The 14,383-nt window shown below is 41.9% G+C and overlaps 1 protein-coding gene across 17 annotated transcripts in view; it reads left to right on the forward strand.

The window, feature by feature from the left end:
* adgrb2 (adhesion G protein-coupled receptor B2) overlaps positions 1 to 14,383 on the forward strand; it is a 241,619-nt gene that overhangs the window by 211,066 nt on the left and 16,170 nt on the right. For 8 of the 17 annotated variants that reach the window (XM_025902296.1, XM_025902301.1, XM_005453861.4 and 5 more), the window contains 6 exons: positions 4,221 to 4,260; positions 4,701 to 4,715; positions 7,110 to 7,282; positions 7,541 to 8,257; positions 10,519 to 10,554; positions 12,833 to 12,946. In XM_025902296.1, coding sequence (XP_025758081.1) covers positions 4,221 to 4,260; positions 4,701 to 4,715; positions 7,110 to 7,282; positions 7,541 to 8,257; positions 10,519 to 10,554; positions 12,833 to 12,946 — 1,095 coding nt within the window. The other 9 variants (XM_025902299.1, XM_025902294.1, XM_025902297.1 and 6 more) reach the window with 4 other exon arrangements.

A 14,383-nucleotide genomic window follows, 5' to 3' on the forward strand; every position in this document is an offset into this window, starting at 1 on the left:
AACTAGGCTGAAGGTTTTCCCCGCAAGCTCCAATTCCAGCAGAGCAAAGCATGATGCCATTACAGACGTGATCAAACTCGCACCTGGCTTTCTCGTTTTCTCCTTAACCATCTTTACCTTAACAGGGGTTCATGCATTAAGCAGTGTCTTTTTTTTTCTTTTTCTTTTTTTATATTTGAGATCATCCCATGAATGAAATTTCACTTGAAGCTTGTCTAGTTTCCAGCCTGAAACTAACTTCTGCTGTTTCACCGAACAGTCTCCTGCTATTATATCATTTCATTGTCATTTGCTGTTAAAACATATTCTCACTCCCGTTTTTTGACATACGAACACTTAAAGACACCCGACAAACTGAATTGGAGTAACCTGCGCATTGAAATAAGCTGTTGTGAAATCGTCTGGTCCTCACCAGGCATCCGTGTGTGACAACTCGGGAGTGAGAGCTTATTGGTCTATACATCACAGCCTCTAATCATATTTTATCACAACAGACATTTCAGCACTTTTATGTTCTTCTAACCGAAAGTCCTTCATCTTTTTTCTTTTTTCTAAAAGCGCTATAAGCTGTAAGGTTATTGTGTGCGTTCCAGATGTTGTTAATAGTGTGATAAATCATAGAGACTTGACCTGCCCCAGCAATGACAGTATAGTAACACCACAACCATGAGAGAATGAGCAGCCCTCATCCCTATTCCCTTTATTTCTCCCTCAGACCTGTTTGCGGTAACGATTATGGGTTTCTGAATGCTCCTCTGAGGTTTTCAAGATTAAACTTTGGAGCCATCGCTCTGCTCAATGAAGCCATCGCGCCACACTCTCACTCTCTGTTTTCCTTTACAGTCTAACTGGAATGTTTAATTTTGGGTTAACTGTATTATCATGGCGTGTGTGTTGGCTCATCAGTGTGCCAGCGACAGTGCATTAGACAGACAGGTGCTCTTGTTTTCTTAACTTTTCTTGTCTAAATACGTGCGACTTTGAGGACGTCTTTTCAGACTGCACATATGCACGGAGAGCGGCTGTGTGAGAGACGCAGCACCCTTGAGAACATTAATTGTGATGGATAATTTGACGAGGTTGCCACCAGTTATAGCTGCATCATAATTACAGTGAACACCATTCTCTCAGGTGCTCTTGGTATATTCACGGGAAATCTCATTAGCATGTTAAACCCTTGACATTTAGAGACGGCGTAAAGATGTAGAACTGCAGCTACACCCTCTTGTTAAAACGGAATCAAAGCTGTCTCTGGAAATTTATTTGATTAGCTAAATTCTGATTAAAAATCAGCGCTGTTCTTTGCAAAGCTGGTTAGATGTCCTCTTCTTACATTTCAACTTTATGTTTTTCATTAATTCTTTTTTTTTATATCATCAGAAGTGTGCAAATGTGAGCGCCTGCGGAAAGCAGAGTGGGTCTTTGCGTTACGGCACATCCCTGTGCTTATCAGGTTGCCACGCACAGCCGCTCCCACCAGCGTGCCACCAGACATCCCACCAAGGCTGTTACCACAGTCTGACCCACGGCAACCACAGCCACGCTTTGAGCCATGTTAATGAGCATACCCCCATCCTCAACAACACCCACAACCATAACCACGCCCATAATCACATCAGCAGCCAACCAGTATGTAACCCAAAAAAACAGTTGTTGGTAGAAATAGTCAGATCCGTAAGTAGAAAAGGTGCAATATGTAAAGCAACATTTATTAATAAATGCTACAGGATTACTTGAGCATTTTGACAGGTTCTTCCTGAGAGATGGATGAGAAAATGTTAACCACTCGACACTCACTGCTTCTGAGCTGTCTGGAGCTACTGTAAGCAGCCTCTTAACTTAACGGAGAGGTGGGAAATAGAACCAAAACCCTTCCATTACTGTGCTCTGAAATAACAAAATAAGCCCAACCCAAGAAAAATACACTTTCGGATTTGTTCAGAGATACAGTGGTTTGGTACAGTTGCCACTGTACCCTTGATGGGTGTTTTTGTACTTTAGGGAAATCACCCCTGGTGACATTTTTGCAATGTTACAGAAATAGATATTTCTAGATTTAGGCATTTCTGTACCTATGCTTGGAAATGTACTCAGATGTGTATATAACCTTTCTTTTCCTATTACAAGGTCATATATGCATATTTTGGTACTTTAAAAAGGTGCATAGAGGTCCAATAATTAGCCCTTAGTTATGTTTTTATGTACATTAAACCTGTGAAGACAAAAATAGAGTCATAGGGCCGATATATTGGCCAGTATTAGTTGTTTGCTGATATATCATTATCTGCATTTATAACAGTTGATACATTAAAATGTAAAACATTAAAGAGGCAGTAGAAACACCATTCAGCCATGTTATGAGTGTTTATGGTTCATATTTTGTCCACCAGAGGGCACTGTACAACTTTCCTGTTGACAATGGAACGCCACCAAAGCAACAACCAGCTTGTTTACTGTTTATTTATTGTTTGTAAAACATGATTTTGAATCTGCATATTCTGCTATCTGCCATATTATCATATTGTATTAGTAATGACTCATAAATAACTACACATAACAAAGTAAAATCTGTTTATATTTCGAGTATCTGAAAGGAAAAAAAAAAATGTCCGCCAATATATCAGCTTTTTAAAATCAATAAGCATCAGTGTCCATCTTAAACACCTATATCGGTTGGGCTCTACTAAAGACCCAAATTGCCTTTTGCTGTACCCCTGTGCACTCTGATGCTCTAAGCTAACTGTTAGCAAGAAGCAAAGTTGTAGTTTTGCCAAAGTTGGTTTTGTGTTTCTTACATATCGCACCTTTAAGTGTATGTACTGCAGTAATAGCTGTGATTTCTAAGAGACTTGACTAACTACAGGAACGTGTACGTTACGTATGCTCCCTCAGTATATGCTGCAGTCTGTTCCTTTATATTATTTAGTTGATGTTGATGACTCAGTGTATGTAACCTGTGAGGCAGTTGCAGAGAGAGTGCATAATGGTTAGAATAAAGATGATTTGTTTTTTTTCTCAATGTGGATGAAAGAGACAAAAAGAGAGGAGAGTTTTGGTTTTTTTCTTAATATCCTCATTTGTCCATTTAGTAGAGAACCATTTATGGTGCTGCGGGTGATTTGCGTACTAAGAGCTTCTCTGCTCCTTTGAGACCTTTGCACACTCTCTCCTTCTCTCTTTTAGTTTTTCATTTCCGCCCTTTTCCTCTTCTCCTTGCCTCTGTGGCATGCCCAAACTGTCTGAAATCTGTAGTTTATTATCCAAACAAAGGCTTTTGTAAGTGAATCCCGCCGAGGACGGGACGAGGCTCTATGGTGAGAAAAGGGAGGATCGCATCTGCATAGCAATGAGCTTCACTTTTACTAAAGTTCAGAAAAACTTGAGTGGTGGCCATTTTGGAAAGAGAGCTTCTTCATTCAACTCACCACCCTCTGGGTTTCTTTACCCCAAGGAGCAGTGCCACCCTGCATCGCTCGAGTGAAGTACGAGATCAAAGCAAATAAACATCAGATTTGGTTGTGCCCGAAGTACCTTATCTACATAAAATCTGAATATTGAGTACAGGTTAAAAGCAGTGTTGTGTGTAAGTTTGTGTTTTCTTCGCTCCTGTCAATGGATTGCATTCTTACATTATATATTTTTTTTCCTCATCCTTGCTAGGAAGCTGCAAAGTTTTGCTTCAGCTGGAACAGCAGATAATAGTTTAGCTGCTGTGTAAATTTCTGTCCCTGTTTCCATTCAGATGATAGCGAGGTGACTGATGAGGCATGCAGAAGCATTACGTACCTCACAGCCTTCTGCTCGTCTCTCTCAAAGTCTGTTTTGGATCTGCTGCTGTGAACTGATAAACATCACGAAAAAAGCAGCGGTTGTGTAGGCCTTAGACAAAATGTAGCTTTTTCCTCTGTTCTTTTTTTGGTTAGAAAAGGCGTTGGGATGAATTCATTGCAAAGAAGGAAAAACTGAACATTTTCAGTGCATCTTTTTTGTTTTGTTTTGTTCTGTTTATGGAGAGGATTGCTAATTGACTCATATAAAGTGGCAGATTGGGATCAGGTCCTTTTCTATAGAGTTGAATCAGAGCATGAGAGTCATTGGATACATCATAACCATTTGAGATCCAGTCGCTCACTCGGACTCGTGTGCTTCCTGTTGCTCTGAATGCACAAATTAATTGTGCCTCCTCTCTCCCCCACCGCCTACCCCGCCTTCTACGTCAGACGGATTTTGAGAAGGACGTTGACTTGGCTTGTCAAACAGGTGAGCTCTCCCTTCTACCTGATTTCGCTTTCCCTCCTTCTCCTTTTGTCTCCATTCTCTTCTCTGTTCCCTTGTCCTACACAGGATTAGCATTGCAAGCTGTTTCATTCTTAGCTTGCTGCCGCATGTGTTGATGAAATGACAGGAGATGATGCGCTACATCTCGGCGCAGCAAATTATTATGCCTTATCAATCACACTGATTCTGCCCAATAAGTGTTCAGCGAGCATATGTTTGGATGAGACTGTGCTTAATTGTGCATGATAATAACACTCCTCAATGTGTTCAGACCTGTTTCACTCGTTAGTCGACAATGCTCCTGTGTGGGTGTTTGGATGTGTTACAGATGTACCACAGTATAAGTGTGTGTTGTGCTTTGAAATATTAACAAAGAGTCACTCCACGTCCCACCCCTCCACTCCCTCCCAAAACCCTTGCAGAGAGAGGACACCCATGTAAGTTTTGCACCTTACTGACCTAATAAATACTGCCTGATGTGTCCGTAAACTCTAAGAGCTCCTATAGACGAATCCAGCTGAAAGCCATATTCGTTTACTGCATCTATTAAACAGTTCTGGGGTTTTTTGGGGTCTGATTGTGTCTATGCTGATGATGGCACCACCCTACATACTGTATCTCTTTCTAGTGGGTGCCTTCCTATATTTTCTAGCCAAACTTTAAACCTGTTCAAATAGCCGATCTTTCTTATTTTTTTGACATTCAGTACACGCGTAGTAAGACGTTCCCCGGTTTAAAAGTGGACCATTCAATTCTGACTTTACGTATGTGTCAGCAAAGGCCTTCTGAAAGTTTCACTCTAAGCATCTTAGAGTTTCGAGGTCAAACATCATGAGCAAGGGCGAGATCTAACCAAGAAACCGATGGACGCTATATACTCAAACACAAGAGAACTGCCATTGCATTGTGAGCATATGCCGCTTTATCATTTTTATGAACTTCATGTATTGAATAATACTTGAAACTAGTGACTGAATTCGTAGAATGTAGCTTCCACGTCTCAAAAATCAAGTCAGCAGAGGTTGACATTAAACCTGCCTTTCCTATCGCTATTGTCCCATAGACTTCCATAAAACTTTATGGAAGTCTATGGGACACTAGCTCCTGGCTCTGTGACCGTTTTTATGACAACTTTATAGGCTAAATTGGTAGGTTAAGTTGTAAAATTATACATTATTATGATTTACAAAATTAAAATCATCATTAGAGTGAAAAAAGAGAATTACTGACCATATCCTCATCACCAGCGAGTATGCTGCGTGCCTCGGTTTCACGGTCAGATCAACCCCTCAGTTGTTACATTTGGTTTTCATAACAACAAGAGAGCGCCGGTTAAAAGCGCCAACTTAAAGCTTCACCAGTAGGTAACGTCATTACATCGATCTCAGGCTTTACCTGGAATCTTCCTGCTAGGTTTAAAGCAGTTAATCTGTTGTATATAACACGTATTCCACACACAAGGCATTTGTGTTCTTTTTTTCCCCAAAGGTTATGTAGTAATTAGTCTCAAAGGACTAATCTGAAATTAACTTCCACATTCATAGCGACTACTTTCATTGCCCCCCGACAGTGATTAATTTAAATATCCTTGCTTTCACTGTCAGTGTAAATGTGTTCACTTTCACTCTGCATCAGCAAAAAAACAGCAGCGGTACTTTAGAACAAAACACACACAAAAACGTCGCTGGATTCGTCTATAGGTCTTTCTCTGAGCCATCCACTGTTTGTTGCAGATGTGATGGGAGCAGATTGGTCAGATTTCTCCAAAACCTGTTCCAATCCAACCTGTCAGTTTGCACCAACGGGATGATGGAACAGAGGAAATGACAGTTTCTGTAGTAAGCCAGTGTGCTTTTGCTGCATTCACCCTCAGCAGGATCCAGCTTCAATTTTTGATCAAATGTCTAGCCTGACATTCTGTTAAATCAATACAGCTTCCATGAAAACAGTCTGAGCTACATACTTTGGTCTAAAAATTGGGATTTTGGGGCCATGTAAATATCTACTCCTCTGATGGTGACAGAATGAGCATGATATCTTGCATGAATTTCCAGATGGTTTGATGTGTGTGTGTGTGTGTGTGTGTGTGATTGATGATAGCTGTGACAGAAGATTGTCTTTCATAAGCATGTCCGAGTTAGTTACGCAGTAACTCTTCTAGAAGTGTGCAGTGTCTGAGCTTCTCCTATGATTAATGAGCATGAAAACTAATTCACAGCCACTGCAAACAAGTTTTGTGTTGTGCTATTAACAGTATTGTGAAACACACGCATACCTTAATGCTCAAAACACATCCTTTAGTGCATATAGTTGTACGTCAGTATGTGAAAGCAGGCAAGAGAAAAGCACTGGGTTTTACATAGTATTTTTCACCAAGGACATTACTCTGAGATTTAAGGTCACAGTGTCAGAAACAAAAAGTCAGTCACTGTATACCAAGCACAACATGAGAAAATCACATTTTTCTTTAGAGATACATTGTATCTTAAGGCTGTTTTATAGCTGCAAGTATATTTCAGTATCAGTTTAATTTAATTTATGCTGTCTGTCTCTGCGTTGCACACCTCTCTTGTCAATTGTGTTCTCTTTGGCATTAAATATATTTAATGCCAATTTTTCAACTTCTCTTCCATTCAACGTCTATTCCTCAACCCAATTACACCCCCCCCCCCCCCCCCCTTCTCTATTCACACCCACCTGTAAACTTTTCACCTTCACTATATTTCTCCTTTCACCAACTATCCATATTCCTTCTCCCATATCTCTTGCCTGTCTTCCATTCTCTTTGCTGTCTCTTTCCAAATCCTTACGCCTCCCTCGTCTCACTACAGTCATTTTCAAAGAGGTGAACACCTGTAACCCAGCCACTATCACTGGGACCCTTTCCCGCATCTCCCTGGATGATGAGGACGATCCTAAGCTGGCAGCCCATCAGGAGGGCGGAGTAGGGGTCAACTTCAGCACTCTCCCAGGGAACATCCCCCCTCCTAACCTTATTGTACAGGTACACGATTAAAGTTTCTAAACTTCCAAACAGATTAGCTCATTCATTTTTCAACTTCCATCCTTCTGGACATTGTATTGAAATTAAATCAAGTTGAACACGACAAAAAGAGATGGAATGTGTCTCATCATATGAAGTTAAGCAGGATTGCTAAAGAAATAAAAAAGAATATAGTTTATCGAAAATAATTCTGTTTGCAAAAAAGCAATTTTATTGGGGTTTTTTGTTTGTTTGTTTGTTGTTTGTTTTATCTGCAAGGTTCCACCTCTGGGAGGCCTCAATGAGCTGAGTGAAACCCCCCTAAAGAAGGAAGTGAATGTGGACCAGCAGAGACAACAGGGGCAGCAACGTGGCGGCGCTCCGATCTACCTGTGCACCGAGAGTGGCCTGGGCTGGGCTCGACCTCCGGCTTCATCCAACACCTCCCAGGACGGAAGTGCTGGAAGCGGAGGGGGTGGGGGAGACGGAGGAGAGGGGGGTGGTGGAGGAGAGGGGGACTACATGGTCTTACCTCGCAGGACAGTCACTTTCAAACCTGCAACACCCTCCTCCCAAGGAGGAGGCCTGGGACTGGGGGGTGAGGACAAGCCTCTCAACATTGGAGTGGAGGATCCTCCCTTCCCGCCGCCTCCCTCTCCTCTGACCCTTCATCCGGCAGAGAGTGAGGCCTATCCGGCGGATTTTGTGCCATCCAGTGTGGGTGACATGAACATCACCATGAACCTCAACCGCTCCTTTGGGACGATCAAAACATTGCCCCATGGGCAGGGCCACTTGATGCCTCAGGGTGGTCTTGTGCACTCCCATGGAGGACATATGCATTCCCATGGGAATTCTTTGCAGCTAAAGCCGGGCCAGAGACCTTCAGTCAGACAGATTCTGACAGGGGGAACAACAGTGGAGAGAACCAGGACCCTGCCACGCAACCTGGGCAGCACCAATGCCAACACCAGCCTCTCAGCAGGATCCCTGGAGGTGGGTGATAGGTTGAGGACAAAGGGAATAAAGGCAACGCTGGTTGAGTTTTTTTCCACTGTCTCCCTGAATTTTACATTGATGGCTGTTCAGGTTGTGATAATGCAAGTTAAGTTAGAAGTGGGTTGATAAACAAGAGTGGAAGGGTTCACAGTCATTAATGCTTGTGGAATCATTTACAAGTTCATTTACACCAGGAAAAGGAAGACATCTCGATCTACCTGACATTTCATTTAACTTTAGAAACAACTAGATGGTCTTCATTTCTAAACTAACATTTATCACCAATCTATCAATGCCAAACACGTGTAAACAAGAAAAATGTCTATTCACATACCTCATAGTTCCATAGGTGCAGCCTTCAAATGTGTTAGTTCAAATTTAGGGAGTTTCTAATACATGCTGTCTATCTTATACAGTAACAGTACACTGTGATAATAACACAGTTGTGTGCCTAAGTATAAGTCTGCTATAACAGCTGCTATAATTTTCAGATGAGTAGTATTTATAGCTGCTCTTTGAGAGGATGACCGTTGAAATGAGTTATTCTCATAATGACAGACAGCTTCATATTAGTTTAGTGTCTCTGTATGAGTGATTTTAATATGTGTGTGATACCCCCCCTCTCCACTTCCTAATGGTACAGGGTTTTGCAGCAGATGGACCAAGACTGACAGGATCAGAGTAAAAAAAATTCCCTGATGAATGTCTTTCAGCCTACCTTAATTTTTGCAAACACTCACTGACATACTGTACATAGTCACATGCACACATACACACTTTAGATCTTCCCTTAATGGCATCTTGCTGACTACTGAAGGTTGATTAAAGAGATGGAAGCAACATTTTCACTCAAAAAGTGAAAATACTTCACTCGGGGCAAAGGACGTTAAGGACGAGTCATTAAGACTCATAAAAAATCACTGTCAGATGAGTAACGAGTGCACTCATGAATATGGAAAAAAGGAAAAAAAAAAAAACTCTGAAGAGAAACCGGATGTAATTTACTGCTACAATTTCACCCTGTTAGGATATGTTTGATTCGGAGATGGATGTCAGAGAGTGCCTCTTAGGATTAAATCAGTGTTTTACTTTCCAGTTGCAACAGGACGACGTGTTGTGGAAAGATTGTGAAAAAGTACTTAGGGTGTCAAATGTACTGTTGATTCAGAAGCTTGTATGTTTAAACTCCAAGTGATGTATATCAAAGTGTGAAAATGACTCACTAAGCATATTATCCAATAATCGTGCTATCGAAACCAACGAGGTCAAACGAACAGCACCACAGCACCATCGACCCATCTGAACAGCAAAGTGTAGAAGGACAGAATCCCATATGATTTTTGTGTGAGTGAGTTAGCTATTGCTTTCTGTGTGTTTCCATCAAAACATGCAATATACTGCACACGTATATGCATGTTGCATGCCTGCCATATTGCAAAGCTAATTCAATCATGGAATTTCTCTGTTTAAGGTAAGGATTCCGCGATAATAAGAGAGGGAATGGTTGAATTCTCAAAGGCAATAGGACATCCCGGGAGAAACTTGCCTCTCTATCTGTTTGCATTTCTCTCCGTTTTAAAAACCTTGGCCGCCGTAGCATCAGATCAGCAACTCTGCCCTTTCAAAGAATGAATACTGCTTTTAACTAACTGTAGAGAGCAGCTCCTCTCCCTGCCAAATGCAAATCTGGCAGACAGTGAGAGCCAGAGAGGAAGTCAGAGATGGAATGTAATTCAGTGCAATGTCGGGGCCAGATGAGTTGGAAATGTCTGCAGCTGTTAAATTGGCGGCTTGTGTGCCACTCACTATAGCTAAAGAAGCACTTAAGATGAGAGCGGTGGGGTCCAAACAAGATTAGAGGATGAAACACATCCCCCATGTTTGTGGCAGCTTTTTTAATCTGGATGTCTTCAACAAATTCTCCAAAAATAGCAGAGAAGACGATTTACACCAAGGCTGTAGCGATTGTATTTGAGGGTATGTGAGCCAAGAAATTATATTTCATTGTAATTCTGGGTTATTCCACTCCACTAATCTCATTACATTGAAATAGGCTGAACAATTTGCCTTTTTTTCCCATGACATTTGTAAAAAATGTCTGTATCATGTTGGGCAGCCGGTGAATATTAGCCGTCCTCTTGTTACTGAACAATGGCACTGAAAGATCCACAAAGACACTGAGATCAAGAGAATTCTGTGGTGGTCGAGGGGTGGTCATTGATGCTTTCTTCTCTCCCCCTGCCCCCCTCCTCTTCCAGAGGAAAAGAGTACGGTACTCTGAACTGGACTTCGAGGTAAGATCTCGGACCTCATCCCCCTTGTCATCAGCCTGTCTCTGCTTTCTTGTGCTTCTGCCAGGACTTGAGTAACGCCTAGAGGAGTAAAAAAAAAAAAGCATTGCTAAACCCCTTCCCTCGCTCCTGTGTCTCCCTTGCTCTTAGATCAATGACCTGTTTCAGACTTATCTTACATAGTATGCTGTTTCTCCAACAATGGCCAGTCAAGCTGTCCCTACCTACAGTCCGTCTTTATGAACAAGCGGATGTGTTATTTGAATCTGGAAACCAAACCTTCCAAACGGCATGCACAGTTAAATCCAATGAGTTTGTCATGTCTTTTTTGGGGTCCTGGTTGAAGAAACAGCAAAAGTAAAATGCTTCTTGTGTCTGGATAAAAACTAGTAATTCCGTCCTGGGTTGACACGTACCGTATGTGGCCGCAGTTGGTTTGCTGGTTATATCTGTTGGAACGAGATGGTTTGGCAGTGTCTGTGAGTATGTTTGTGTTAAAAATGACTCAAGTGTCCCATGAATCTCCAGTCTCTATGCAATAAAATACAAGCCATCTATTAACATTGCTGCCCTCCCTGAGAACTCCTTTGAGTATTGGCCACTGCAGAGACTGGACATTCACCTCCCGCCATGGACACATATCATTTACGTAAAGGGTATGAGTGAGGACAAGCTACTAACACTGATTACAGCTGATCATTTTACTTATCTGGCCTATTTATCTGGAGTCATCTGTGGCTTCTGCATGAACAAGGAAACTGGCTCTCCTTGGAAGCAACTCTTTTCTCACCAACTGACTATTGATTTTTGAGAAAGAGACATAGAAGAACCACTAAAACAGCAAAGTGTACACTTCTATGAGTTAATGAAAGGTAAATCCATTTTCAACCATGCTTTTTTTTTCTCCATTGATAGAGTTGGCTCATCCCTTTAGACTGTAAAAAGTGAACTTTTTTTACGAATATACTGAATACTTAAACAAATTAGAAATCCATGTGTTTATGTGTTTCAGGGAAAATAATACCTTAGACTCTTAAGTTTATACTCTTTAGTATTTGACTTCAAGCTGGATATCTTGAAAGAAAGAGCATTCAATAAGAAAACATTGCAGTACAATTTGGTATATCCCGTCTTTTATTTCAGACACCATAAAGTGGTGGGACCAGTTGCTCCAACTGGTATTTACTAAGCCTGGTCTTTAGTGCTAAGTTGGCTCCAGTCTTTAGAATGGACTTGGAAAAGTCGTGTGAAGGCAGGGGCTACTGTAACTGTACCAGTATAATGCAGATTATGAATAAACCCTGGTCCTAAGCCTAAATGTATGTACAGTCATAGCAAGATGGTAGCTTATCTAGCAGAATGACAAACTGGCCTAGCTGGACTAGCCTAGGTCCATTGACGAACTTAGCTTAAAATTGCCGTTAAGCTCTGTTTGTGCAACCTTACTTCCAACCTTTTCTATAATGCACCGCTGTTGATTGTTCTTTATTTTGTATGCTACATTTGAGATTCTTGAAAACCTAAAACTGTGGAAGAAGTCAAGGAGATAGTAGCACCTTCTAACTGAGTAGAGATGAGAGTACCCACTCTGAAGTAATTGGAGCCAGTGCTAAGCGCCAACTGGCCAGTAAGTGTGCGGGTGTGAGTGCTGGCATCCTGCCCCTGTGTCACTTTCAACCTCACAAGCTGCTTTGACGATTAGCTACCGCCGAGCAGCTCCAGCACTGCCCATTAGCACGGAGAGACAGTAGTGGCACTGACAAATGCAGTTCGCTGTCAGAGAATTACAGATCCGGGTTTAACTCCCTTCGGGACAGCCACATTCGAAACACAGGGATGGCAGTTTTTTGACAAATATAATTTCAGTGAGGGTAAGAGTTAAATTCTAGCCCATCTGTTAGATTTTTAATGAGTTTGACAAAAAAGAAATCCTGAGTTAACAGGATTACCAGTTAGCAAGAACCAGGCTGTGACAATGGCATTTTTGTCACTCATTTTCACCAGATATTCATGTAAAGGACTCGCTTCTGCAGCACTCACAGTTGCCAAATTCTTAAAGACAGAGGAAGTGGATAATGGATGAGCATGAGCCAGCAATCGATCGACAGTGTCCCGCTCTAACCCCCCTTTTCATGGCTGGCATCACTGCAGTCCCTCAGCATTTTACCCATTTTCATTTTTCCCCCTGCCTGTCCCTACATGGCTCCCCCTTCATTCTTTTTTTTTTTGGTTTGTTTCTATTTGCTTCATTTCTGCTGTCCCTTCCTTTCTTCCCTTCCAGAAAGTGATGCACACTCGCAAAAGACATTCTGAGCTGTACCATGAGCTCAACCACTCGTCCAAGTTCCACACCATAGACAGGTATAGCAGGGACCCAGCCATGTCCACATTCAAGGTAAGATCATTGCCCCGAGGCAGGATGGGAACCCACTGCACCCGTGCACCTCCACCTCCTATCCTATACAATACTTCAACCCCCAACGCCCCACAACCCCACACTCCCCATTCCGTGCCATTTCTGGAACGCAATAACTAGCTTCAAAGGAAGTGGTCAACAATGACTAAATATTATCAGCGCTGTGGTGGCGACATTGTATTTATTCGTAAATGCAGCTTTCAGCCAATTATAGGCATAAAAATTCTGAGCAAAGCTCCCACTCATTTACAAACATGAGGTAGATTTGAAAGCAGCTGTATTCATTATGGTTTCCTTTTTTCATGGCAAATTGCTGTCTTAGAAATGTGAAAACATTGTTTGCGCTAACAAGGAAATCTAAATGCAATGCGAATACTGTATATAGTGTTTTCATTGCCATTTGATTAATTCATTGTTACACTTATTATCACAGTCCCGAAGAACTGAGCATTAACTGCCTTATAAATATTTCTTTAGAGGCACATTCTGTTCCATCTTTCATACTGTAAATTACTTTTGTACCTGATGTAATTGGCCTGAACCTCATTTATTTTCACTTGTGCTCGGTGCCTTATTAAGAGCCTATCAAATGAGTTGATCGCATGAGCTTTTAGCAGAGGGATAATCAATCAGAGCGGATTAATGAAATCCGAATGCTGCAGTTTTAATACCTGTGAAACTGTTTGTCACTCCTTACCAAACTATCTCACCACAATTAATTACAGGAAAGGGAAAATAAAAGAAAAAGAAACAACAACAGCACATCTGTCCATACGCACAAATGGTTTTGTCTGTGCCCGTGTCGAACCGGCTAATGTGTCCGTTTAATTTTCTTTGTGCGGTATGGAAATGTTCTTTTAAGTGTGTCTCTGTGTGTGTGTGTGTGTGTGTGTGTGCCTGCACAGGCCACGAGGTGTGTGTCCATGGGGGGTGCCTGGGTGGGCACCTATGCGCATGAGACAAAGACGCCTCCTTGAATCATTAATACATCATTAGCAACAGACGAAAGAGTCCCCCGCTTGCTCCGCGCTGACCTTCAGAGGGCTACTTTCATTAAGATTTAAACACACACGTACACGCTCGCATTCCACTCATCTGCTGCGCTTTAGTGCGTGGAGCCATGATGAGTTAGCCAACCTTGATAGGTGTACTTTCCCCTGGCATCGATGGTATGCTGGTTTCACATCTAATTTACACCGCCAGAGGAGGAACAGAGGCTAGTCTGACATCTCTCATATTCCCCATCCACATGTAGACACACAGACACACACACACACACAGAGGGAAACATGTTGCAGTTTCCCATTGCCAGAACAACGGCCTTTTACTTCACTCCTCATTTGCTGTGCGTCTTGATCAAGATTTTCAGAAGCGCTGGCTGACTTCACGTTCGCTCATGCCAAGCAACTACTTTAT

The sequence above is a fragment of the Oreochromis niloticus genome, linkage group LG22 (genome assembly GCF_001858045.2).
Source record: "Oreochromis niloticus isolate F11D_XX linkage group LG22, O_niloticus_UMD_NMBU, whole genome shotgun sequence".
NCBI lineage: Eukaryota > Metazoa > Chordata > Actinopteri > Cichliformes > Cichlidae > Oreochromis > Oreochromis niloticus.